This window comes from Colletes latitarsis, chromosome 11 (assembly GCF_051014445.1).
Source record: "Colletes latitarsis isolate SP2378_abdomen chromosome 11, iyColLati1, whole genome shotgun sequence".
Lineage (NCBI taxonomy): Eukaryota > Metazoa > Arthropoda > Insecta > Hymenoptera > Colletidae > Colletes > Colletes latitarsis.
This window is the reverse complement of record NC_135144.1, coordinates 12,988,528-13,016,494: the sequence shown is the minus strand read 5'-3', so window position 1 is coordinate 13,016,494 and position 27,967 is coordinate 12,988,528. Positions and strand designations below refer to the sequence as shown.

Genomic DNA, 27,967 nt, shown 5'->3' with positions numbered 1-27,967 from the left:
ACCTACGTGCTCTATGGTGAATTAAAAGTGATTTGCAATCGCGATCTAGTTATCTTTTGATGGCAGTCTTTTTAAGTTGAGTAGTGCCAATATCACTACAGACATGAGTAGTGCATCGCGTAAAGTGAAAAATCCGTTATTGTCGGCGGCTGGTGATGGTTTTGCTTTCGAAAATTATGTTGAAAATTCATTGTTGGTGCCTGTTACACCTGCTACACCTGCAGTACTTCGTAATGGTGAGTCAATGAACGAAACATCTGGGCGGGGCTTTCGCAGATTTATATTTTTATAATCATTTTGATACGTGCAAAAATTTGTGAATATTTTCCACAAGTAACCTCCATAATTCTTGGTTCATTTCCTTGATCACTTCTTATATAGTTGCAAGCAACGTTTCTACCTATCCAAACAGCTGTGAATAAATACTGTTTACAGAATGGCAAATGAAGATAACGAATGTTACGTTTTTAGTGTTAATTATCGGAATCATGTTTTTAACATTATGAGTCACACAAGGCTTATACATGTATGCATCTCTTACTGACAAGATCTGATTGTTAACATTTGTTTATATAATCTTGTTTTAACAAGAAATCTGTTTTGTATTCAGTATTCACCAAATGAAATACTATAACTTTTCTGTTCTATAATAATTGAAATTCTACGTTGAACGTGACGTGTATAGAGGTTATGTTCCAAATTTTTTTGTTCCAAAACCTTATTTACATTCATCCATTTTTAATTCATCTTTTTTTTTCAGTTTTTAACTACATAGCAACTTATTTACAAATGATTTAAGAATATGTTAAAAATATTTTATTCTGAAAGATACTGGAGCTATCTTTATGCCTCTGTTTGTCTTGTTGGGTATCCTGTTAAGTACTTAAAAATTTTGTAATTAAACTCAATGATACTATAACATCAATATTGATCGATAGGCCTTTATTTACATTTGTTGGCATATGTAATACATATAGAATGTAATTTGAATATTAATCTACATTGATATAATGAAATCACATATTTAATAGAGAATTAATTTTTATATGTTTTATTAATTTAAATATTAAATTAGAAACTAGTCCTTTCAGCATGTGCAGGCGGTCTTGATCCATATCTTTGCGTATAAGGCAAATCCAGACTTTTCCTTCTTCGAATACAATATATTATTAAAATAATAATAAAAATAATAAGGCAGATGGCAAGCAATACTCCCACTGTAATAGCTGCTATCTCTGCTTCTGACAAGTTGTTCCATGCTGAAAAGATATTTCATATATTGTTAAAAAAGTCAATTTTTGTTCATTTCAATGTTTTTTATAGCCCTTGGTAGTAATGCTCCTATAGATATTTGTACAAGATAAGTTCAGTTTTATTAAAATATAATGAAAAGTGAAAGTTAAATTAGTTGTACATTGATTAATGAATTAATTTTTATAAGATTCATTTCATGTTTGTATTTATTAATGGATCAGTTAAATAATTGTAATTAATAAATCTGTTAAATATTATGTAAATATTACCTGTAACATCTATTGTGTTAGTGTTATAATTGTCCAACAAATCTATTGCTGTAATTTTAGCTGTTGTATCACAACATGTAGCAGAGTAATAAAATGTTACAGGATTTCTTGTACCACTAATAAATTTTGTGCGCGGATAAATTTCATTAGGCGATGCAATTACACGTTTTAAACCTGTAATGAAAATGTAATATTATTTAATGAAAACAATGCCTATTATTTATAATTGTTTTGACATAAAGTTATTCTTGTTTTTTGTTCAACCACTCGATGTAAAATAATATGTTACCTGAATTTATAAAATTTTATTGTGCACATTTAGCATATTGATACGATAATTACCAGTATCGTTTAAATATTTATATTTAAAATAATATTTCTTCCGCTGTATAAAGGAGCTGTTATATTAATTACAAAGTTCATGTTTCCAAAATTGTTTAATTATTCATTAATTTTATTAATAAATTCTATGTTTCACACTCGATATAAAAGCGTAATCTATACCTGAATCATAATCCTGAATTGTAATGTCCATACTCCATCGTGATTTGTAGCATCGACTCTTTTCCAATTTTCCGGCGCAGTTGTTATTGAAAGAATATTCGAGCTTTGGTTTCACATCGTCGGTTAACTGCATTTTATTATAGAATATTATACTTGGTATACAGGGTGTTCGGCTACTCCTGGGAAAAATTTTAATGGGAGATTCTAGAGGGCAAAATAAGACGAAAATCAAGAATAGCAATTTGTTGATTGAGGCTTCGTTAAAAAGTTATTAACGTTTGAAGTTGCGCCTGTAGATAGGCAATTTGCGTACAGCATGAGAAACTCTACAGGCGCAACTTTAAACATTAATAACTTTTTAACGAAGCCTCGATCAACAAATTGGTATTCTTGATTTTCGCCTTATTTTGGCCTCTAGAATCTCCCATTAAAATTTTTCCCAGGGGTGGCCGAACACTTTATATAAAATAATGACTAAACAAAATATTCGGGTATATACAGTCATGTATTTAATAAATATATTAATATAAAAACTCGAGCGTCGATAAATCTTGGTAAATAAAAGTATCTTAGCAACCCACATAAAATCAATTATCAGAGATTTGTCGTATTGATTTCCATTCAAGCGCACGTGTATCTAGCAAATTATAAAAATCGTTTTTTTAAAGGAAAAATGCTTATTAACAAAATTTTTTATTCGTCACTTTTTGCTAATTGTTTTAACGAAGAATCGTACCATTTTCGGTTGTATTAACAACAATGTACTATGTTTATCATTACCTTTGATAGTGAACCTTGAACATACAGATAAACAGATTTATCTTTGATTTCTGTACCCTGGATGGATAATGTAACTGTATTAGCTGTATCCGGTGCAGCATTATCGGGTATAATCAAGTCTACAGCTACATTACTCATTTGTCCTGGATATATCCAAGCACTGGAACAAAGTACGAATAATCGATAGTGTTGCGAAGACAATGCAGCCGTTCATAACAGTCGTGTAACTGTAGTATAGTCACGGGACCATAACATTGGCGTGTTAAAGTGGCCAACGTGTTTAGAATCCAAGAGAGAATATATGAATAATTATTATTGGAAAAATCTATGCTGGTACCAAACGGTGTAAAAACATTTCTGAACCAAGAAGTGCAATTAGAAGAGCGTGAGGCGAGGTGCAAAGTTCAAGACGGGAAAATCTGATAAGCATGAAAAATTGACTGATCAAAAGTCTTGAAAATAGCGGAGGATCCATACATTACGAAGTTATTATAATGTAATTCTACGTAAGCACAATATTTGTATAATTCGTTTAATAAGAACACCGTGTTATGAAGCAAGAATAATGTTCTTCTTTGATAAAATATAGTTTCTCGACGCAATTACGAATATAGTTTGTTTTTCATTATTTTAACAACATAAAAAAATTAAAAATTATAGAGTGCCTCAAGGAATATAAAGCTTTTGTTAGAGATTTTTCAACAATCGTACAGAACTTACGCCATTAGCTTTGAAACGATTTTGAGTCTACAATATCTAGGCGGAGAATAATTTATATTGCTATATCTTGGAACTTACTACGTGGGTTGTAGGTTGTACACTCTAAAAGCCGTACTCTTCACTCTGAATCCATATCTGACAGGTAAAACGCAGTTATTCATTGCATCGAAAACTATTCTGTGTATCGTTCCAGGCGTGACAAGTAAATTCGAATTTCTGTTCAGTTCAATGAGCATTTTTTTCTCGTCGATAGTATTCTCGTGGTTCACCGTCTCCTCGGATAATTCTCGATTGTCCAGACTCTCTATTATTTTCATGGACATACTAACGCCGTTTATTATTGGCCTTTTGTTATCAACATTCTCGCTCGATCCAACCGAAGATCTTGCACGAATTTCTTGCCGATTCTGAATCGAAGACACGTTGTGTTTTACGATGTAAATGGTAATATTACCGTATGATATGGTAAACTTTAATTATTAGTGTATTTTAATACACGTATTATTATTATGGCTATTTAGAAAGTAAAAACTCATTTTAATGTTTCCGTAAACACAGAATTACGATAATGAAATAAACTAGAACGTTTGATAGGGTTTTCCAAGAACATGTTCCGTTCGGGAAAACTTTTTCTAAATTTATAGATAAGAAGTTACTTTAGATAGCTGTTACTAACGATCCACTGTGTGTAACGTTTCATGCACGATTTGTTTTGTAAAAAGTATCGAAATATATTAAATAATTTTGTTACATGGTAATGTTAGTACCAATATTTCAGTTACCATCGAGAGGAACGTTGTTTTTTTACCTCCGTTGAAAAAATTCCACCGGAAGAGTGTTTATTGTCTCTGGGATTATTCGAAGTAGTTACGTGTCCGTCATCGATCGCAAAAGTAGCCAGTGCATTCTCAATGTTAGAGGATGTGGAGGAATCGTCATCGTCGGAATTCTCCAGCGACGTTTCGTTATTTAAATCTTCTACGAATGATTCATCTTTCAACGACTTGTGTCGATTAATTTTTCTATCACTATCTAATTCATAGTCGATTGTTGCATTTGAATTTTGTCGTTCTGCTATGATTCCCTAGAAAGATTTACCGAATATTATTTAATATTATAACGTTTGCACAGTCAATTTACGTACCTTTGAAAAATCGTCGGCCGTTCTATCGTTGCTCAATTTTATATCGTCTCTCATTTCAATATTTTGATGGTATTTCGTAATTGGTACACTGTTTAAGTTATCTGCAAATAAAGTTTCCGTGTATAGTGGTCGAAATAATGATAGGTTCATCTCAGTAACATCAGATTTAGTTTTATGATATAAAGGTGCATTTTATTCAACATTTTTCATTTTATTTATTGTAATTGTACATTTTTATTTTATCGTATGAACTTCTATTAATAATAATAACAAACTTTGCGTTGCAAATAACTGATATTACGATATATATTTTCAATAAATAATGAGCAGATGATTGAGAAGGTAAGAAAAGAATAACTTTAATATACTTTATTTTATAATAAAGTTTCTAAAGATTCTATTAATTTACGTAAAATTTCCAATTCGATTCGAGACCACGCTTGTTGGACGCCATTTTTCAGGTCATTCACGTTCGAATGCTGTTTTCCATTGGCATAAACCGTTCCGTTTTATAACAAATATAGTTCCATTCAAATGTAAAATTTGTCAAACACATCGAGTAATTATTCTCAAACCTAATTTAGTTTTTATTCAATTTGCATTGAGTTTATTTTTTCGAGCTCCTAGAAAGCTTTTCTGAAGCACCCATATACTTGTCGCCTAATTTCACAAAATTATTAATAATGTACGAAGATCTTTCAAGTTTTATCGCAATTTTTCTGTTTAAATGGTCCATATCCTTTAAAACAATAACCTGACCCTTTTTAAAATCAGTTAAACGATTCCCGCGGTTCATTATGTTATAAGGATTTAACTTATCCTAAAATTCAATACAAAGTATTTGGAAACCATAGTTCTGCATTAACATCAGGAAAAATCTCCAGAATTTGTAGCATTTTTTGAAAATAATACCCTCAACCTAAAATTGGTTTATTAATATTATGATTTGTTATAAATTTTTGAAGAAGTTGCGTTTTAATAGTTAGGCTGTTCCAACTCAGTGGTGCAGCATTGTTATCGCATATGTTTGCGGAACGGTGTGAATTACCGTTTCTGAGAATGTTCATTGAGATAGGAACAGAAAACATACAACTGCGAATAGTGAACCTATAATTATTTTGGTGACTGTAATATGTAACTATGTTACGAGGTCAAATATACTGCTAGAAATAATTTCAAAGTGAACTGAATTTGTCATTTTAAATTCCTTTAATAGGGAAGCATTTCAGAGGTTCCCATTTGTAAATTTCAAGTTGATCTTGGAATAATCCCTAAATTTGATATCTACGTCAGTATCAAAGGGGTTTCACACGAACTGAAATACCGACCTGGTAAAAATCCAATGGTTTGCGTGCGACCTCTTCGTTTAAAGAACGGTGATCTTGGGAACTATAGACAAACGAATTACTGAAATCGGTAAAGTTAGCAAAAGTAAAAAAGTTTTTCCTTTACATGGTGTACAGGGTATTATTAACAATTTTATTTAAAGAAATTATTATAAATTCGCAACCACTAGCTCGGTGTTACCACGAACTTCCATCGATCTCCCTTTTACATTCGTTTAATCCAGATTACTGAACTTAAGAGATAGGAATCCAAGTTCCTTCGATCTTCTCGTTTAGTTCTGCCAAGCAAGATAAAAAAAAACTAGGCAAGATTGGAATTTTCGAACGACTGTACTAGTCTCCCTCTCCTGGTAGCTCGAATCAGGGATAATTATTCTCCGTTGGATTCTCAGGATCCTTCTCTTTGTCAGACGTCCCGAGTCGGATCCCTGAGACTTTCAGCAAGATGAGGGTGCAAACTCATGTTTTTGTAGAATCGAGTTACCAATAGGCAGACGACTCGGTCCTAAGTTGCGTATTTTCGAATTTTGACTCGTTTTATTTGATAAAAAAATTGCTTGGCAGAACTAAACGAGGAGGTCAAAGGAACTTGAATTCAACCTATCTCCTTTCGGGTCTCCACTCGCAGCAACCTCCTCGTGGTGAGACCTGGTAATCGGTGTTACTCACGATGGAAACTTCTTCCTTGTGTGTAACACCGAGCTGATGGCTGCGAATTTAAAGTAGTTTCTTTGAATAGTAGATAAAATTATTATTAATAGCAACCTTGTACACCATGTAAGGGAAGAAAGACTTTTCTACATTTGCTAACATCACTGATTTTAGTAATTTGCATCAAGTATATGCGATCGACAAAATATTTTCAATCATTATTATTAATCTAAAAATGTATTACTATAGACGAGGTATACGAGTAGACTTTACACGTTATGGACTTTCAAACATATCCTACAAATCCTACGCACTTTCGAGAAAAAAATTCAAGGTGGACTTTTTCGTCGAAAGTGAAAAGTTTCAAATCGTTCTAAAAAAATTTTTTTTGGTTGGAGGGGTCCATTATAATTACTTTTGGTCAATAGACATACCGTCGAATTCCTAACCATTTTCGAGAAAAAAATTCCTCACCGAAAATATAATTTCTGGGCAGAAATGTCTGCCCGAATTTTCATGCGAATCTTTAAAACGTCATAATTTCTGAACGGATTGGACGATTTTAATATTTAAAAAAGCAAACTACGCGTATTTTGGTGGAGAATATGTACAAATCACAAAAATATGCGAAATGTTGATTCTTGACACCGCAAAATGAGAAAAACTCCATAAAAATGGTCCAATTTTCAAACAGCCATAACTCCTACAATTGTGAATATATTTCAATGAATCTTTTTTCTGAAGTAGAGCTCATGGGTACCTACAAAAAAGTATTAGACAACTTTTCTGTAGGGAGTTAAATAAAATTATCAAAAATGAAAAATGAATTTTTAAGAAAAATCGACAGGGGGTAGGTGCCTAAATTTTTCGACGAAAAAAAAAATTTCAAATCGGGCTGAAAAAATTATTTTCGGTTGATGGGGTTAATTGCAAGCATTTTTGGTGAATAGACATACCCCCGAAATCCTATTCGGTTTCGAGAAAAAAATTCCTTACCGAAAATATAATTTCTGGACAGAAATGTCTGCCCGAATTTTCATGCGAATCTTTAAAACGTCATAACTTCTGAACGGATTGGACGATTTTAATGTTTAAAAAAGCAAACTACGCGTATTTTAGTGAGGAATATGTAGAAATTGCAAAAATATTCGAAACGTTGATCCTTGGCCTCGCAAAATGAGAAAAACCCCATAAAAATGGTCCAATTTTCAAACACTCATAACTCCTACAATTGTGAATATATTTCAATGAAACTTTTTTCTGAAGTAGAGCTCATGGGTACCTACAAAAAAGTATTAAACAGCTTTTCTATCAGGTGTCAAACAAAACTACTAAAAATCAAAAATGAATTTTTAAGAAAAATCGAGAGGGGATAGGGTTGCGTCTCTTTGAGTGTCTCTGTGAAATGTAAAATACATTTCGTATTATACCGTCTGTATTATATCCAAGAATCAAAAACCTCTATTTTTAATGTAAAATTTCGGGGTCTTTAACACGAAATCGGAAAAGAAAGCACGATCAAAAGAGACATAGTGTATCGGAGCACGTACTACAAAATTTAATACGTACTCCGAAAAAGTTCATTGCACTTCGATAAACATTGACAATCGTTTAAAAGAATACGGTTTCGTGATAAACCGCGTTGTGTTTTCAACATCTGCCACGCTCTCGATAATATTTGTCGAAACTTTGCCCATATATTTTCACATAGTTCTTGCTAAGATTTGCAAAGAAAACCGGAAGTCGCGGTTATTAATACATAGCGTAAGCACTAAATCCATGCAACGGTTAGGAAAATATTTACAATTTCACCAGCGATCCCGTTCGCATTGCCGTGTTCGTAATGGTTCGTTGCGCAGTGTTTTCTGCATATTCTAATCAGATGAAACGATAAAAATTAGCGAATCTCGTTTCTTCCTGAACTCGGCGTGCGTCAACCGAATGCGCTAGCTGGCGAGCAAAGGGCAGCTTGTCCGCGTCTTGCACAATCCGGCGCGTATCTCTCGGCCAGAAAACGACGGCTGGTTTGCTGGTTGTCAGATGACGCGTTTCGGGCGAGTTTCGCATACGACGCATCGCGAGAGCGAGCGTAAGCAACTCCGCGGCCGTTAGTCGTACGCTCGCGGCGCTAGTACTTACTGCTGGACTCGACTTTATTGTTAGACTCGAGGTTTCCGCGAACGGTCGCGCGTCTCGTTCGTTTCCGCGCGTCCTAAAAAGTTCGCCGAGCAACCGTTGAAATTGTGTCAGTGGCTGTGTTTTAATTAAGGCCAGTAGAACGTGTCAACAACGGTAAGTTGATTAGCCGCGACGTTCTATTCCGCACGATAACAATCAAATAACTGAAAAATTAGCTAGATAACGAAATTATCCTTTTATTTATTCAGCGTAAACAGTCGCGTTACGATGGATCTTTTGCTTAGTTTTTTTTTTTTTTTGCAACGCTTCGATGATTAATTTTATTACGAAGAATGGTCACTCACCGTTTGATCGAGGATCCGGAAAAAACAGATTGTCCCTCGTTTCGCGGTGCGCTTTTTCAGCCAGACCCTTCAGCGTGAAGTGGTATTTTGTATTGTCCTCCCCTACGAGGTTCATCCACCACTCGCCAGGTGGCGCGTTGCGCGCGTCGATTTTCATTCCGTCCGCGCCACCCCTACGCGTCCAAGATATCACTGTTTCGAGCCACGTTGCGTCTGTTAATTACAATACGCGGTCACACCAGTTACTCGCGGGAGCATTCTCTCGATGATAAAAATACGGAACGCGTCCTCAGGGAGCTGACGTTTTTCGAGGAACATGCAACGAACGTCGCGCGGCCATTCCACGGACGAGAATTTCATTCGCGTGAGAACGATCGGTAGTGGGCACGGACGATCGCGATTTTTCGTGCCAAATCTCGCGCCTGAATTTCTATTAGGGCGAAGATAATCGCTTGGTGCAATGCAACGAGTGTGCAGTCTAGATTGTTCGAGACGACGACGCGGTCGATACCATCAGCGGTACGTAAAGGTTCTGCTAGACTGCTCACGGAACAGTGCAAACCAGGCATGTCATACTTATTTTAACAGTCAATTTGCACTTTGCTACCATGTCATAGAACGATCTGGAATTATTTCGAAACGGTCGAGAATATTTTGAAGGTCTTTTTCTGTGTCAAGTGTCGCGTCAATGTTGCTCGTATCACCGCCATATTGTAAACAAATGTGGACGACTAGAAGGAGTAATTTCCGCAAAAAAAATCAAATACCTCGTTTATGGGAAGGCGTAGATACACGTATTAGATTATACTATAAGTTAGTGCTGAGTTTTCTATTATTTGTAACTCTATTTCATGAAAAACAAAATCCCTTCACGTTTCACAACTTTTCTTTCTTTAGCCAAGTTAATAACGTTAGTCAATTAGATTCATCCTATTATTTTTTTTGTTATGTAGCATAAAAGTATATTTTACATTTTTTCTTTCATTCATCCTAATTGATTTCTCTTAAGAAATTTAATAGAAAAACGTAGTTTAGTAGTATGATCTTCAATAGCGCCAGTAACAATTTTTCTAGTTGAAAAAATTGCAATTTCTTCGCGAAATAAATATAAGCTCACTTATTATTCATTTATTAAAATGTCACAAAATTTTGGAAAATGATTAAAAATATATCAGCTTACGATGACAGTAGAAATTCAACATTTAATCAAACCCCCAATGTTTTTAATAACTTGAAACACTTTTTTAGTGCATCGAATCTATTAATTTGAGTAACATTTTTAATCTAATTTGCTACCATCCTTTCTTGATGACTTTTTTAAGTTCCAGGAACGTTTAAGCGTTGCTTCCTTCGTTAAAAATGAATGTCCAGAAAATAGTGAAACGTGTTGCGTAAATTTGCTTGGCCAGAGTACGTAAAGAAACGTATTTGGCTTGCTACTTAATCGCGACAACGAAAATTTTCCGTTGCAACGTTCGCTCGACGGTTTTCTTTTGACGCAACGCCGACGTGCAATTACGCATCTATGTGAAATAAATGTGCACCTCGTCGGACAATGAACACGGACGCGAAACTACAGCGCTATTAATTCACGTGCCAGGGTACGTTTCGAGAGTCGAAAATTATTTTTAGTGTACGTTACAGAACGAGAACGTGTGTGTACACTCCCAAACAAAATAAACGTGTGTGCTCATCTTTAATTTCGCGCGTTTCGATCGAGATATTGCATGCTTTTACCTTACTTTAGCACGCTAAGGATTTATGAAATGATAGCACACTAAGAAACTAGTTTAATTATAACAAACTAATGATTAATGGCACTGCCTTTATTTTCGACCACCTCGATCGTTGGTACAAATGTTTAATTTGAATTTGAATTTGTGCTAAATTATTTTATTCTTTTTGTATACGCTTCTTTAATTCATATATATTTTCGAATTGCTTTTCTTTAGCATGCTCCTCAGCAGTTTTTCATAATTTGAAAACCCGACTGTTTTTGTACAATACTCTTCTATAATTTTTGCTGTCTGATTAAATTTTTTAAATCGAAATTAAGCTTTCTGGGCAATTTTGTTTTGCTGTTGCACAAGAATTACTCCCTTTTCGTGGTTAGATCAACGATTTTCAATATGTGTGACTGATTTTAATTTCCTTTTCTGTTGTTCACAGTAAATTTATTTTTAATAAAGCAAAGCAGAACTGATAGAATACCGAAGAAAGTATCAACCAACCCCTGGCGTGCTATGTCTACCCAAATTTCACCTGAAGTCAGGCATGTTATGGTTTCATATTCGTACGACGTATTGTCTACCTATTCGATCAGAATTTTCGAGCCATCTCGATCACAATAGTTAAAATTAAAGATAGCACACGGTTGTTGTCTTTTTGTTTGGGAGTGTAGTATCGAAACACGTGGCGCAAGGTTCAGCCTTCACCTCCGCGTAAACGGATTTAGAATCCGTGGATTGATTGGTTAATTAATTTAGCACCGGTTTTCTAGCGTCTAATGAAAAGCAAAGGGAAACTTACTCGTTGGTATCCGGAGCACTGCTTTCGAAATATTCCCATCTATGTTTACGATAATTCGATTTATCCTGTCGTCGACGATGAATTTCGTTTCCGTGGCTTCGCTCAAGTTACATTTTTCTACCACTTTTACCTAGAAAAGAGTCGATTCGGTTCGTTTGATTGGTATTTAATAACTACGAAACGAGATCGAGAGAATAATTATACTGACAGGTGTTCGAAATTTAGGTTTGCCAGCTCCTTCGGGGTCTCTTTTGTTTTCTTTGTTATTTTGTATATTCGCGTAGAATTCCTTTTTTATATGATTCGTATCGGTTTCCGTTTCAGCGATTTCGCAATCGAGGTCAAGGTAAATCTAAAATTATAAACAAGATTACGAATATTCTTGGTACGATAGGCACAATGTATAACGAATTATACCTGACATTTTCTGGGAACGTTGTTTGAATTTTGTTCGTTGGTCCATTTTACTTCTGGCATGGTCAATTGCAAGTGACCTTTCGGTAGGGGATTATCTGAAATATTTGCTCAGATTTAACTTAATTTATCTTACGCTCTGTTTAATAGTGGTTCTCGTTGAAATTTCTTTTTCTTAAGGGAAGTTTTAATTCATAATATTCAATTTAAAATTGTTCTATGAGCATACATATAATACGTGCCAGAATTGCAGGCTTATCTGTTGATAGGTGATTCAAAGATCAATGAAGATCAATGTCAGCATGCACATAATACAAATACGTAATTAAAGTTTACATAATGCTTTACATTATTAGTGCTAACGTTTCCTTACCAAGTGAGTCGGTGCTATTACTCGACCAAAAGATGTTAATGTATTGAAAATTATCCTCATCCACGTTGCTACCCCTTCCGATGCAATACCTTTAGAATAAATAACGATATTATTATTATAAGAACAGTTTTATTAAGGGGAGACACTCATGAGAAGTGATATTTGACTATTTTTTTACAACATAAGAGTTTGATGAAACTTTTCACCACTTTCCACATATATTCTTTAACATTGAAAGTTACAAATATTTTCTTTTGTTATGTTTTATCGACTTTGGATGAAATAATAAATGTTATTCCTTATGTCGACGCCGTTGAAAAAGTCAAATGACAGTTTAACTAAAATCCTCCTTAAAAAATGCAAAATTGTCAAAGATACACGACTTTGAACACAAAAAAATGATTCTTGCAATAAACTTCTAATTGAATTATGCAATAAACGTAGTTTAAATAACTATTATTATGAAGGATGTTAGTTTATACGACGCGTAGTATTATTATGAACAAAATTTCGTTCGATTTTTTATTCTAGATTAAAGGAAAAAAATGCTAGGCATCGACATAAGGAGTAACATTTATTATTTCATACAAAGTCGATAAAACATCAAATCCTTATGCTGTAAAAAATTGTCAGGTATTACTTCTCGTTTTACCATTTTACACGAGTCTTTCCCCTTAAGGGAGGATTCTCGTGTAACAGGTCTAAATATTTTCAATATTTGATCCCTTTTAGGGATATGAGAAGATATGTACTTTCAAATTGCAGACAAATTTTTTTTTTAGGTAGATTTCTTTTATTATTTGTTTAAATACTAACTATATTAATAAATTACGATATTATCATTATAAAAATAATTTTATTAAGGGAGGATTTTTCCGAATTTTTACGAATTTTTCTTTCATTATTTCCTTAAATATTAACTATACTAATCTGTATTCCAAGAGTACTAGAAACTATTAATTTCGCGAGTTATCATACATCTTTGTCGCAAATAATTCACCTAGAACATTCATCTGTGGGGAAAAGTACAGTTCCCTGGTCGGTAGATTGTTTGGATTTCTCGAAAAATCTAAACCGATTCCCGATCGGCGCGATCCAATAAGGCAGTTCCGTTTGAAACTCGAAATTCGTTCGTCGCGTCTCGTCGTTGGTCCCTACGTTCTGCCTGAGGATTTTCAGATTAGCTGTCAGGTCTTCCTCGAAGATCGTGACAGAATCTACCGTCGTCGCGGCAACAAAGATCGCCCACGTAACGTACACTAGGTAACACGTCACAGAACAACGAAGACACACTCGCGTTTCCATGATGCGTGTCACAGGAATATTCTTGACGGAAGGACTGGCCGTAAAAATCGACCGGTTACTTATAAAGCCTCGGTCCGTGATCGTTTACAAAAGGGTTAGGTGTCCCGTGGTTATGTTCACGATAACATGAGAGTGGCAAAGTAAATCTAGGCGTAAACGCGGCCCGTTGCACAATCGCAGGTGTTTGATGTGCATGCGTGTACAGGATGTGTATCTCGTATAGAAATCGGTAATTCGAAGTCATACAGGATGCCCACGTAAGAAAAGATACGTCGTATCTTTTTTACCGGTCATTATCTTCGTCATTGGGACTTACGTTAATTGTATCCTGTTAAATATTTACAGTTTCTGAACGATCGAGACTCGGTCTATTGGACATTTTCTAGTTAATACGTGGCGGTTAATAATTGGCGACGAGCACGGTAGAACTTCATTTTTCTCAATTGCTACCAAGCAAACGTTAACTCCAGTTGTATGAACAAACTCATTTTGTAAAGAAGTACATTTACGTTGTCGTCATCGTTATTGAAATAATAGCAAGAGTAATATTCGAAAATGATGGAATAATTATGGAAATTTAAATATATCGATGTTTTCCATTTTTTAAATAGAGTTGTTGGCTGCAAGCAAAGCAAATGAAAATAATTTAGGATCTAGAATGATTTGTAAAATTCTAAAATGAGTATTATTGAGGGGGCCAAGCAGTCAGAAAATCGATTTTTAAGAAATATTTTTATTTTCGAATGTAATACTATTTAGAAATTAAATGCCAAAGAAAAATAAGTATTTGGGAGTTGCCTGGCTGGTCCCCTCAATTCTTTTTATAATTAATAAAATTATAATAATGTTTATTATTTTTACTTTCTAACCAAAGTCTTCGTAAGTGGTTTCAAAGTTCAGAAATATTGTAATCGATGACAGATGTAAATTTATGATACTGAATGTATCGTATCTTTTAGATACTATGTCAACTAGAACCTTCTTTTTACTTATTGAGTGACACTGGTATATAGTTTCTATTATAAGATACTGGGTGTTAAAAGTCAATGCAATTATCGCTGAACAAAAAAGCAAATCATATTACTGTTTAAAAATGACACGATTGGCGTCATGTTTTTGACGCTGTTTACTAGTCATGATGCATCATTAACTGCTTCCTCTGAAAAACAAAATGAGTTAAAACCGAGAATGATAGATTAGTCCTTAATAAAAAAAGAGGAGAAATTAATGTAACGAACAATAAGAAAAAGTTTAATGGGACACGAATGTTTAGCGTTAAGAAGAAATTATTACAACATTTTTAGATCCAATGATCTAACAGAGAACATAATGAAATTGAATTGGATACCAAATTTGGTTAAAGCAACTGATTAAACAACTGAATATCGTCAAACGTTTCGATGTTTTCATGTTCCTAAAATGCTATTCATTTTCAATTTACTCGCCGCTATTAATCGGATCGTCAGTTATCTCATGCAGTCATTCTTACTGTATTCTTGCTGTATACGTATCAGTGTTTATTTATTTAAATTTGTAATCTTTTATTTTGTTTCATTCATTCGTGATTTGTTTTTAAAAAATATAGTAAAACTCTAAACATGTCTGTTCAAAAAAAACGTAATATTTATGATAAGTAGCGACGAAGATAAAGAACAGGATTTTAAATCAATGTCAAATTTTATTATCTTATACTTCGTTATCTTTATATTTATGTATAAATTAATATAACGATTGTCACCGAATTCCAGTGACTGTCACGCGAGCAATACTAATTGTGAGTTAGAATAGCACAGATTCTTACTCAATTTATTAAGTCCTAAGTCTATAATTATCTATTTCGCATAGAAGTGTATTAAAAGAAATATAAAATAATAAAATGTTTTTGGATTTTAAAGTATCGCTATCATCTTCATATTCCATTTTAAGATCTTCACATTATATCAGAGCCATAGCTAAAAATGATCATGATTTTATCAGTATCTGCAAATATCAATAAAATGTGTAAACAGAGGCTACCACCACTTTTCACACAGAAAAATTGTTTTTCGATTTTAAAGTACCGTTATCATATTCTTCACATTCGATTTTAAGGTCTTCACATTGTATCAGAGCCATAGCTAAATATGATCATGATTTTATCAGTATCTGTAAATATCAATAAAATTCGTAAACACAGACTACCACCGCTTTTCACACAGAAAATTTCACGTTTCATAAAAAAGAAATTATTTTCATTTTGGAGAATTACTCTGTGTAAGCTTCGAACCGTATCGTTCTGTATCGAGGGATCGTATAAAAATTTTAGACGAAACTTTTCGTTGTTTTCAGATGCTGAACCGGACAACATCGTGGGGCAGAAATCAGTCGATTCGCGTAACTCGATTCCACCGGTGAATGCGGACAGTAAAGACACCGAATTCACGCCTATACCTCTGATTCCCGAGGGCGCTAAAGCTACAGAAAACCAACCGGCGAAGCAAGGCTACTTCACTTCGATTTTCTCCTCTCTGCCAAATTTATCATTGTCGACGATTACGGGCGATTCTTCGGGAACGCAAGCGAACAGGGAATTCGAAAGTGTAACCGGTGTAGAAAATCAAAATCCTTACGTGCCTTCGTACGATACGCTAAAAGATACGCCGTCGCCTGTAATTCCTAGTTTTCACGATCCTCGACGTACGAATTTTCTGGGATTCGGCGAGATCCAGCCCGGAAACACTGTGAATTTATCAGCCCCACCACAACCAACTTTGCCGCCAACAATTCCTGCCTCGACCGATGGTAAATTTTTATTCATAATTTTATAAAACTTCGAACGATGGGGGGGTCTTGTAATAAAATATGTTCTGTTTTATTTTTAATGCAATTTTATTACAATCTTGATATCTGCAGTACGATTATTTTTTAGTCTTATAAACTTCAACCCCTTAATTATATGCTCTTTGTAGATAATCGTTTGTTAAAATAATTGTTTTGATTTTAATTTCATTATATTGAAAACGAAGACACAGGAAACTTGTTATGTAGCCTAGAAACGAGTCTAATAGAGGAAATTGATTAATTTTGGTGGATTAAGCTGTACAATGTTTAAGGGGTTAATTATTAGTTGTACTTAAAATTTACGATGGTTGGGAAGTATAAATGAATTTGATCTTGAGATGTCTTTTAAGTCCCCACTCGGGGCTTAATATGCTTATATTGCTGGCTGTTATTTACTATTAAATGAATAAAGTTAAAAAAAATAATTATATTCAATGTAATTAGGGGGCCTGACTTTGAACAAAATTGAATTTTGAATTTCTTATTTTATATTCAGTGCTTATTGAGCATTGTCTAGTTTTTGTTTTTAGTGCACGTAGCCTTGCATCCACTTCAAATAACTAACGTAACCATAATTATATATGCCAGTATCAAGATAATTAAACGTTTACGTTTAAATAGGTTAAAAATTATTTTTCCATCCTGATGCAACATTAACAAAAACAACAAGTTTTGTGAAATTTATCTAAGATCGTTATATTTTATCACTAATTTGTCTAGATAGTATGCTTTGAACAGTTGAATTATTCATGCCACTTTCAGAATTAATAATATATTCTAGTCGGTGACTTACGATAACAAAAATGACTAACGAATCTTGGTTGGAAAACAACTTTTAAAAAATAACAAATTTTTTTATTTCTAAAACTGTATTATTTATTTTATAATTACTTTTTCAATGAACTTTTATTCACTTAAAAAGAATAAGTTAGCGCAAGAAATTTGACAAGAGCTTGTTGAGAATTTAACGAACAGAAATTGATAACATTGACAGATATGCGAAATATGGTTAGCATTTGCAGAAATCGGTTTACTCTGAATCGCTTGTACCTGGATCCATATTAATTGCAGAATGTTATACCAACTGGCTCATTAGTATTAATCAGAATTAAAAGAAAAATAGTTATTTCATTCTAAAGAAAAATGCTTGATCATCTTATTGCATACAGTCTCGTGCAGAGTTGTGCGTTATTCGAATAAATCTCTGTTTAAATAATCAGGTAATAATTCATCGGGATAATTATCGTTACTTATTCCCAGTCATCGACAGAAACGAATAAATTTTTATACGCGTAAAATTTTACTCAAACAATAATTCATTTGTTCATATTAATACTATTCATGGCCACGTGTTTCTGCTTTCAATAATTGCAATAATAATAGATTCACTATTCCTATTCATATGTATATTGCATTACCATCTACATTGTCGAAAATCTGGGATTATAGAGGTTTCGATTACGCGTTTCAGGTAAATGAAATCATTGTAGAACGAATCTAAAATGAGACTGTATTATTAATCATGTGAACGTAGATAGATACAAGCGTTACCATAGATAGATTCACTATTCGTATTCATATGTATATTGCATTACCATCTACATTGTCGAAAATCTGGGATTATAGAGATTTCGATTATGCGTTTTACGTAAATGAAATCATCGAAGAACGAATATAATAAAGGGATGTTAAAGAATAAATAATAAAAATACGAGCGATACAACATCAAAAGACTAAGTTCGAACGCACTTAATATCTAATATGTCGATTCCCTTTTTTTCTAGGATCCATTTCGTATCGACTCGGCAATCAAAGACGTCTCAAGTATGCACTGCCGCCCGATTTGACAACGAGTGCACCGAAACCGTTTCCAGCCCCTGCGATTCCACCGTTATTCGCTCCGCAAAGTGTTCCGACGTCGACCATTTTCAATCCAAACGAGCACGTTGTCTCAGCACCGAGCCACCAGCCGATCGAAGCTCCGATTTCTACGAATCCACCGTCGTTGCAGCACTCAACGCCAGAGCAACTGTCCCAGGCTAATTCTCTGCAAGAATCCTTCAGATCCAGTCCAACGACGACAGTTGCTCACAGCTTGTCCGTCACGCCTCGAAGCGTGACGCCTCAAAGTCAGAACTCGGCCCAAGAGAGCATCCCTTTTCTTGGAAAGCCTACATTTCCCAAGTCGTCGTCCCGACCGATCCTTTCTCAAGTTCCGGAGCCAGCCACCCCTCAAAACACACCAGCGAACGTTTCGTTCTCCGGTTTCGACTTGTACGCGAATCATCGAGACTTCCTGACGACCCTCGACTCCGCAAAAGAACCTGCCACTGTAGATAATACCACCTCGAATCAACCAGACACGCGGATATTAAAAGACAGCGTAGCTGCGCCTGTAGAAACGAACACCAATCCAACGTTCGCTCCAATTTCTGCGGTTCAAATCACGGAAAAATTAGAGCACCTGCTCGCCGAATTGAAAGAGGACTCGCCTGAGATAAAGTCTCAGGGGAATGTAATAGAAACTCAGACTGTCGAAGCTCCAACGGATAGAAAGTCGAACGATTTATCAAGATCCGACTCGTTGACCGACGTGATTCTCAATCAGGAGGATTCTGAACAGTTACCTCCAACGAGCGTTTCACAGGAACCGCGAGCAACGTGTGAGAATATCAACGAATCGCAAAGTCATGATTTGCCGTCGTATGTGCCATCCTTCCAACAGTATTTCCAGACACAGCCTCTCGCGTCAGGTTTCGATTTCTTTGGAGAGAAGCCACCAGCAGGGGAGAAATCGAATCTGAACTACGTTTCGGAAGGAATTCCATACGCACAGAGTGTATTCTCGCCTCAGCACAAAGAAACCATCGAAAATACGCACGTCAATTTACCCAGCACATCTTCGACGAACGATTTGAAACAATCACCACCGAGAGTCTCGTTCGATCTTAATTTCGGTAGTCACCCAGTGTCTGCGCCTCAAGTGTCGTGGCAGACTATTGAAAATCCACGCACAGAGACTGCGGGCGTAACATGTAGCGAGTCGATTCAATCGGAGCCACCGCCTTTGTTTTATAATCCGGCGCAATTTAAAAACGATTTCCTCAAGCCGTCGCCTGCAAGACGTCCGTTCGTGCAACCACCGACGAATCAAACTCAACAATATTTCGAGAATTTATCCGGATCGTTGCAGAAGCAGGACATAGGGGCTGGAATTAATAATATATTCCTTCCCACGTCACCGGTAACCACGCTTGTACCTGAACCGACGGGTTTGGCTACTCTGAGTCCGGTTCAAATGTCAATTAACTCGCAAACTGGGCGTTCGACCACAGATACCGTGCCTCTCAGTTTTCAAAATTTGGTAAGCAAACACTAATCCACGAACTTGCTAGATTCGATTAATAAATATTTCAACTTTACGATGGCTGTTCAATAATTGAAAATCGCTAAGAGCAATTTGGGAAATACTTGCCTCGGGAAGCAACTTTGGATATTTTTTTTACACGATTTTTCTCGATGATAAGATGCACCTTTTAGTTTTAGCATCAAATATATCAAATTGACTTCTTAATGAAGTTATTTTCTCGCATACTATTAATTTACTTCACTTAATTAAACGTTATCTGTTTGCATGCAGAATAATGCATTAATAATCATTTTAGAGCATCACTAAATTTGCGTATTTAAATTATACAGGGCTGGGAAAAATTTTAATGGGAGATTCTAGAGGCCAAAATAAGACGAAAATCAAGAATACTACTTTGTTAATTTTTTACATGATTGTAAATAATTTAAATTTTTTAATTTTTTCGACAAATTTGTCCACCCACTCGAATTTTTTTCTCGAAAGTGGGTAGGATTTTGGGGGTATGTTTATTCACCAAAAATAATTGTAATTGACCACTGCAACTAAACATAATTTTTTCAGAACGATTTGAAACTTTTTAATTTTGTTGAAAAATTTCACACAATCTCGAATTTTTTTTCTCGAAAGTGCGTAGGATTTCGGAGGTATGTGTATTGACCAAAAATGATTGCAATTGATCCCTGCAACCGAAAATAATTTTTTCAGACCGATTTGAAATTTTTTTTTTTCGTCGAAAAATTTAGGCACCTACCCCCTGTCGATTTTTCTTAAAAATTAGATTTTCATTTTTGATAATTTTATTTGACGCCCTACGGAAAAGTTGTCTAATACTTTTTTGTAGGTACCCATGAGCTCTACTTCAGAAAAAAGTTTCATTGAAATATATTCACTATTGTAGGAGTTATGGCTGTTTGAAAATTGGACCATTTTTATGGGGGTTTTCTCATTTTGCGGGGTCAAGGAACAACTTTTCGAATATTTTTGCGATTTGTACATATTCTCCATCAAAATACGCGTAGTTTGTTTTTTTAAACATTGAAATCGTCCAATCCGTTCAGAAGTTATGGTATTTTAAAGATTCGCATGAAAATTCGTGCAAACATTTCTGGCCAGAAATTATATTTTCGGTAAGGAATTTTTTTCTCGAAACTGAGTAGGATTTCGGGGGTATGTCTATTCACCAAAAATGCTTGTAATTGACACCTGCAACTAAAAATAATTTTTTTAGAACAATTTGAAAAATTTTTTTTTCTGCCAAAAAATTTTAACACCTACCCGATTTTTTGTCTCGAAAGTAGGTAAGATTTCACGGATATGTCTATTCACCAAAAATGCTTATAATTGACCCCTGCAACCAAAAATAATTTTTCCAGAACGAGTTGAAATTTTTGGATTTAATTCTTAATAATTTTTTAACGAAGCCTCCATCAACAAATTGGTATTCTTGATTTTCGTCTTATTTTGGCCTCTAGAATCCCCCATTAAAATTTTTCCCAGGGGTGGCCGAACACCCTGTATAAGTATACTTTACAAGTATAACTAGTTAACACTCTTACGTGAGTAGAAGAAAACGGGTGTGAAAATTTTTTGTAAATAACCTGAAACTACTAAAAGTGAGGGATGAAACTTAAACAAAAATCAAAGCTGCAAATAAGATCTATTTTTTAGAATAGATATTTTAATTGTCTCGAGCAATGAATTCTATTTTAAATATTCAAATGATTGCTCCCAAAAGTTATTTTCATTATTGACAGCCAAGCGGCAAGTATTAATATTTATCGTTTTGCAATAAATTTCAGGCCATTGGTCCCACAGATAAACGCATGCAGTACAGAGCGGTCTACCACCATTGGTTCTATCGCAAAGAGGTGGAACATAAAGTGTTATGGCTTCCATTTTCCATGCAAGATAGCTTACGCTTAGAAGAAGTGCATAATTCCCCTGAAATTACTCCTGAAACTACAGTCGCCACGGATGGCGGTCGTTACGATGTTGACATTTTACGACGTCAGAGAACCTCTGTTTATTGGAGCGGGGTATCGACGGAAGTGAGACGGTGCTCTTGGTTCTTTAAAGGACCCACAGAATCGAAGTACATCCCTTACGATGAAAGCACGGCTGTGAAACTCGAGGAAGAGTATAAACATGCGTGTCTCACGAATATGTGGAACCGAAGAATCGACTTGAACAATGGAGAGTATATAATCTTCCACAGTGCCACGGTTCAAATTCATTACTCGATACCCAGCTCTCCAGAATTGGCAGCGTCGTGGGGCAACAGTGCGGTAAATGTCCTTTAACCACTAATAAGTTAAACGAAATAATTTAATTTTGCGATACAAACGCGTCCAAAAATTTGTTGCATCGTTAAACAAAGCCGCGTGGACTTATTTTCTCCAAATATAGTAATGTCTTTTTAGAAGTCGCGACAGTTAGAGAGGGGGTGCACGAATGACTCACATTCAAATCAGAAACACGTTTCCACTTGCAAAGTTTGAATTTGATTTAGAAACTGTCGAATTTTTATTTGACTTAAATAAGTGTGACGTTACAGAGTATTGATATTTTTATTTCATAATGCGCGTATGGTACTGTTGGAAATGTTCAATCATAATTTGTACAGGGTTCAGAGGACAGTACATATTTACAGGGTGCTGGTAGTAGACCTCGGGTGCTAAAAAGGGGTCTCGATGAATTTCACATCGAAGATGGCGAGCCCGAGAAAGTGGATCATCTTCTGTTCCTCGTTCATGGTATAGGAAGCGTTTGCGACTTAAAATTCCGGACTGTGGAGGAAGTTGGTACGGTTTAAATTAATTAACAGATTTTGGAGAAATTACGTAAACACGAGCACTCTAACTAAATTTTTTAAAGAAATCACACTAATTCGAACAAAAATATGATAATGATATTAATATTACGTTTATAACATTATAACATTTTCTCTGTTTAAATTCAATCTAACAACGTATCATGAATTAATTCTACGAGACATTCTACTACTTGAGTATCATCTATTCCAAAAGAAACAATTAAATTGAATTAGGTATTATTATAACAAATTTAACGCATGCCCAGGAAGAAAACTAGTCGAAGTATAATAATATTTTTCCCCAGAAATGTTTCAAGTAGCGGTAGTAATAAAAATTGCACAATTACAGTCGATGAATTCCGAAATATATCGCTGCAGTTGGTCCAGTCGCATTATCGAAGTGCAAGCGAACAAAGGGTTGTAAATAAGATAGAGGTTCTACCAATTTCTTGGCATGCGACGCTTCATTCAGAGGACACTGGAATCGATAAGAAATTACAAGCTATCACTTTGGAGAGTATACCTAAGTTACGACACTTCACTAACGACACGTTGCTGGACATACTTTTCTATACTAGTCCGGTGTACTGCCAAACTATAATGCAAACAGTTGGAAGCGAGATGAACAGGCTCTACGCTCTTTTCAAACAAAGGAACCCGGATTTCAACGGGGGTATATACCTCGGTGGCCATTCGTTAGGTAGCTTGATTTTATTCGATCTTCTGTGCCATCAGAAACCATTGCCGGACGACAAATCGAATATTAACGAGGCTGAAACTAACGAAGAACAAGTAAGCAAATCCATTTATTTATTTTGTCATCAATAATGATATCGATTCAGAAAAGATTACATTCCTACCATGACCAGTCAAATGACCAGTCTTTCTTTTTCTCTTTTACGAGGCGACGTGCTTCTAATTTTTGCATTATATGTATAGAAAGTTGTGTTTTGATGTTTATTCGTAAGATATCCTTCTCTTTTATGTTAAAAATTTTTTTAATTTTCATCGGATAGAAGATAAAATGCCCTTGAAAATGAATTTTGTTCCAAGTCGATACCGTAGTTGGTTCTAGAGAAAACAACTATTTAAGAAAAAGTGTTGGCTAGTAATTACGCAAACATTCTGTATTTAAATTCATTTTCAATTAAATAAACAATTTACGGTTTAGTTTTATCGTACACTAGTCGTACGATCAGTAAGAATTATTGAAATTTCTTTGGGTATGTAGCGTCAAAGTAAATGTAAAAATAAACATAGAAAGCAGCAAAAATTATAGTAGCTAGTATAGTCATTGGATAGAGGATGAAATGCCCTTTAAAATGAGCGTTCGAACAAGTCGATAGCTCAATTAGTTCCGGAGATATGACAATTTTTGTTTGAAGTCGAGCGTGAAAGTAAATGACAAAATAAATATAGAAGATAGCAAAAATTATAGTAGCTAGTATAGTCATTGGATAGAGGATGAAATGCCCTTTAAAATGAGCGTTTGTGCGAGTCGATAGCTTTATTAGTTCCGGAGATATAGCGATTTTAGTTTCAAGTCGATGCGGTGGATAGTTTCGGAGATACGAGGGTTCGAAGCGTTTGTCACGTTCATTGAGATGAATGAACTCGCGCGCGCGTAGATAGTAAACAGTGCGTAGTAAATTCTTGGAAATACTACGCCGGAACTAGGTCACGGCAGTCACGAGTCACGAGTCACGTACGAAAAAGAGAGGTCCGGCGCGACGCGTCAGACGAAGACGGAGATAGTCAAATTAAGAAAAATACCACTTTACATAAATTGCGATATCTCGAAAACGGAAAGTCGGATCGACAAAAACCAAAAACCATTTTAAAGAGGAAGGTTTACCGCTGCTAACGGTGGTTTAATTTTTAATAAAACACTAGTAGTTTCGGAACTGCACGCGTCTAAAGTTTTAGTATTTTTAATACGCGTTGTTAGACTGTTCCAAGACAGTGGAAACTGAAGATTCTTTCCTTTCGTCTTTGCTGTACATATATTTCCTATTTACATCGTAAGGTAACCAGAATTTGGTAGCAAATTTTGTCCAGTTTTTTACAAAAAAAATATAAATCATTCAACCGTTCAAATGACTGGTCGTGGTAGGCAAGACAGACTACATATTTTTCTCAGAACACAAACAATAAGAATAGATGTGGATATTGTAAAATTCATTGTACGTATACTATAAGAAAAGTCGTGAAGTTAAATGGCGCTAAAATAATATTGTATGTTAGAAATTCTAAACGAAATTTTAAAAACGGTCATTTGACCGGTCGCAGTAGATTTAGTGTTAACACTGAATTAAAATCACTTTGAATAATTTGAATTTAACGTGTATCTTTTTGGTCACGTGAAAGTAAAGCAATCAATTATAAAAAAAAGTAATATCTTTGAATTTTTTAAGCGGTGTAATTTTGATATTTACATTTTGAAGAATGGTATTATTTTTTTATTTCAGAAGGAGGAAGATACCGATCCTTCGAAGATATTACCTAATCGAGTTCTAAAGAGACGTCTTAGTAAAAAAATAAGTTACGTGATAGGTGCTGCTGGAACAGGCCAGCCTTATATACATTATCCGCAATTGAATTTTCACCCACGTGCCTTTTTCGCTCTTGGTAGCCCAATTGGTATGTTCGTCACAGTCCGGGGTATCGATATGCTTGGTGAAGATTTTCTGTTACCAACGTGCCCAGCTTTCTTCAATATATTTCATCCATTCGACCCTGTAGCCTACAGAGTCGAGAGTCTTATTAATCCGGAAGCTTGCAAATATCGACCAATGTTGATTCCACACCACAAAGGACGAAAGAGAATGCATTTAGGTAAGTGCTTGATTAAATTATGTCGTTTTTTAAAAGTCTAAAACACTTCTATCGAATGATGTTGATTGTCTTGTCTGCCTTCTTGGTAGTCTAATGGAGCCTATGGACCTTTTCTCAGAATAACGTTCTAAAATATTGGTTAAATCGAATCGACTGAAACGTGTTCGCAAAATGTTCAGTTTACTGCACGGAATCAATTAATTGGGGCGATTTCTTTTACATTGTAGAATTGAAAGAAACAATGGCGCGCGTCGGTGCGGATCTGAAACAGAAGATACTGGATTCCGTCAGAAGTACATGGAATTCTGTGTATCAGTTGGCTGTGTTTCATAAACCGGATAATAGTGCATTAGAACGTGAAATTGACAAGGTTGTCGAAGAGCAATTGCAACAGACGCCAACCGTCTCGGAACAACAAAGTAACGACGATGGCGGCGCTGATTTTAAAGTGGGCAAGTTAAATGGCGGACGAAGGATAGATTATGTTCTGCAGGAAGCGCCGTTCGAATACATCAACGAATATATTTTTGCCCTGACAAGTCACGTCTGTTACTGGTTAGTACCATTCTTGAAATTATATTAAATATAATTAAAAGCACTGGATATTTCGTACTATCGTAAGAGTCTCCAGAATATGTTGTCAAAATACTATCGAGCTATAGATTATAAACGTACTTATTTGTTTAGGGAATCCGAGGATACAATGCTGCTGATTTTAAAAGAGATATACGGTTCCACGGGTATTCAGACCGATGCTCAACTTCCTCAACAGACATTGACGATAGAACGACTCTCTCCTTCTCCATCTTCGATATCGTTGGCATCGACGTCTACTAAAAACGACGCAGTGTCGACCATACCTGTTGTTGGGATCGATCCAACTACACCTATATTAGAGAAGTCTGTCGGACCTCCACCAAAAAGTGGATTTGTCAAGAAGTCATGATCAAGGAAGAATCGATTGAATTTTTGGGAAATGTAATGAAATCAAAATTCGAAGTGACGGTGAAAAACTAATCGGGGTGATGCTGGCATTATACCTGACATTGATAAAAGTCACGATTCACGTGGACACCGAAATTCAATTATTTCCTTTGTACGAAAGTCACGCTGAAGTACCAGTACCGACGAGTCTGCTATAGAGTTCCAAAATTCTGCTTGAACGGATTGTTTTCTCGTGTGATTTGAACGGTGAGTGATTAACATTACTTTGAAAATCGGCCAACGTACACGATACGTATTCGATGCACAAATTAGCTAAAAATCGTACCGCGTGACGGAAAACTAAAATCAGTTGCAATAATTCAATTTGTATATGGAGAATGGAAATTTTATAACGTTGAATTATGAGTTTCATTAACTCAATGGGTACTTGCGTTTACCTGTTCGAACGGAAATTTAGCGAGCAAGAGTGAGACTTTGTAATACGAGTGAAAATTATAAAACTTAACCATATTGTTTATTGTAAATATATATGATTTATAAATCAATATCAATTAAATAGGATATAAAAATTTTTTCAAAATATGTTTGCATTAGATGTGCAAGACACTTAATAAAATACTGTATTCTTTTACTTCGGAGCCTTTTATACTTTCTTAACTCGACCACCCCTACCACATACATCCTATATTTGATACAAAGTTTTAAATTAAATGTATATAGAAACGTTAATTTTAATGGAGATTATTTAAAAAATACAGATCCTCAAAGTTGTCAGTTTTCACCGGTTTTTATGAAAAGTACTTTTGGGAGAGAATTTTTATCTCCGTAACCGTTCAAGATACTTTTCATTTTTCAGTTTTATTTGTAAAGGATTGCCCTTTTTAATTAATTTTTTCTTCTATTGGTAAAGTCATTTTTGCAATATAAAAATATTACTTTCCAGCGACTTTCACGTTTTCGTGTAAGTAAAAATTTATGAGTCCTGAGTCCTTTCTTTTCACATATTACTGGATAATCGCTAGCGTGTAATCAGCGTCAAGATCAGGAAAGAATATTGATGGTTTCGATAATAATAAAACTTGTAAAATTCCAAACAGAAGTTTAATGACGATCTGGTCAAAAAGTAGTTTTAAGAATACATAAATTCAGTTCTTATGTAAATTATTATTTAAAATAGAGAATGACACGAACGAAAATTTTTTGATTTTAACATGGACTTTATTATGGAATATTAGGAGAATAGCTGAAGAATTTTATACATGTTATATAACTAGTTGTACTTAGTCAGAAGTAAAAAATTTGATAAAAAACATTTTCTGTGATGACAATATTTGTGAAATAATTCCAGGTAAAATGTCACTTACGTAAATGCAATAGTTGATAATATTCAGTTTCGGTCTCAAACAAGACATT

At 34.9% G+C, this 27,967-nt stretch overlaps 2 protein-coding genes across 4 annotated transcripts; one reads left to right on the top strand and one right to left on the bottom strand.

Moving 5' to 3' along the window:
• Positions 1–25: 25 nt before the first annotated feature.
• Positions 26–27,185, top strand: LOC143348180 (uncharacterized). 2 transcript variants are annotated; one of them, XM_076778129.1, is made up of 9 exons: positions 26–236; positions 16,101–16,553; positions 18,377–19,956; positions 21,762–22,247; positions 22,613–22,763; positions 23,124–23,566; positions 25,243–25,609; positions 25,837–26,164; positions 26,297–27,185. In XM_076778129.1, exons 1-9 carry the CDS (start codon positions 104–106, stop codon positions 26,553–26,555), a joined length of 4,200 nt encoding a protein of 1,399 aa, XP_076634244.1. In that variant the 5' UTR covers positions 26–103; the 3' UTR covers positions 26,556–27,185. The 2 variants fall into 2 exon arrangements, with proteins under 2 accessions (XP_076634244.1, XP_076634243.1); XM_076778128.1 differs by having other exon boundaries at positions 22,586–22,763.
• Positions 622–13,893, bottom strand: LOC143348182 (uncharacterized). 2 transcript variants are annotated; one of them, XM_076778131.1, is made up of 13 exons: positions 13,468–13,893; positions 12,468–12,556; positions 12,098–12,192; positions 11,889–12,032; positions 11,681–11,810; positions 9,152–9,364; positions 4,672–4,772; positions 4,336–4,611; positions 3,606–3,934; positions 2,808–2,967; positions 2,028–2,154; positions 1,524–1,697; positions 622–1,259 (listed from the first exon to the last, which is right to left on the bottom strand). In XM_076778131.1, the coding sequence occupies exons 1-13, from the start codon at positions 13,770–13,772 to the stop codon at positions 1,072–1,074; spliced, it is 2,331 nt and encodes a 776-aa protein (XP_076634246.1). In that variant the 5' UTR covers positions 13,773–13,893; the 3' UTR covers positions 622–1,071. The 2 variants fall into 2 exon arrangements, with proteins under 2 accessions (XP_076634246.1, XP_076634247.1); XM_076778132.1 differs by lacking the exon at positions 9,152–9,364.
• Positions 27,186–27,967: the final 782 nt, after the last annotated feature.

What these genes read in the sequence shown, in the direction of transcription:
- LOC143348180 (XM_076778128.1), top strand. Translation starts at nt 104, where the DNA reads ATGAGTAGTGCATCGCGTAAAGTGAAAAATCCGTTATTGTCGGCGGCT. An exon ending in AATTCCTGCCTCGACCGATG is followed by an intron (nt 16,554 to 18,376) that starts GTAAATTTTTAT and finishes CTTTTTTTCTAG; the next exon opens with GATCCATTTCGTATCGACTC. An exon ending in ACGAAAGAGAATGCATTTAG is followed by an intron (nt 25,610 to 25,836) that starts GTAAGTGCTTGA and finishes TTTACATTGTAG; the next exon opens with AATTGAAAGAAACAATGGCG.
- LOC143348182 (XM_076778131.1), bottom strand. Translation starts at nt 13,772, where the DNA reads ATGGAAACGCGAGTGTGTCTTCGTTGTTCTGTGACGTGTTACCTAGTG. An exon ending in GTGGAATTTTTTCAACGGAG is followed by an intron (nt 3,935 to 4,335) that starts GTAAAAAAACAA and finishes TCTTCGATTCAG; the next exon opens with AATCGGCAAGAAATTCGTGC. An exon ending in TTCAAGGTTCACTATCAAAG is followed by an intron (nt 2,155 to 2,807) that starts GTAATGATAAAC and finishes AATAAAATGCAG; the next exon opens with TTAACCGACGATGTGAAACC.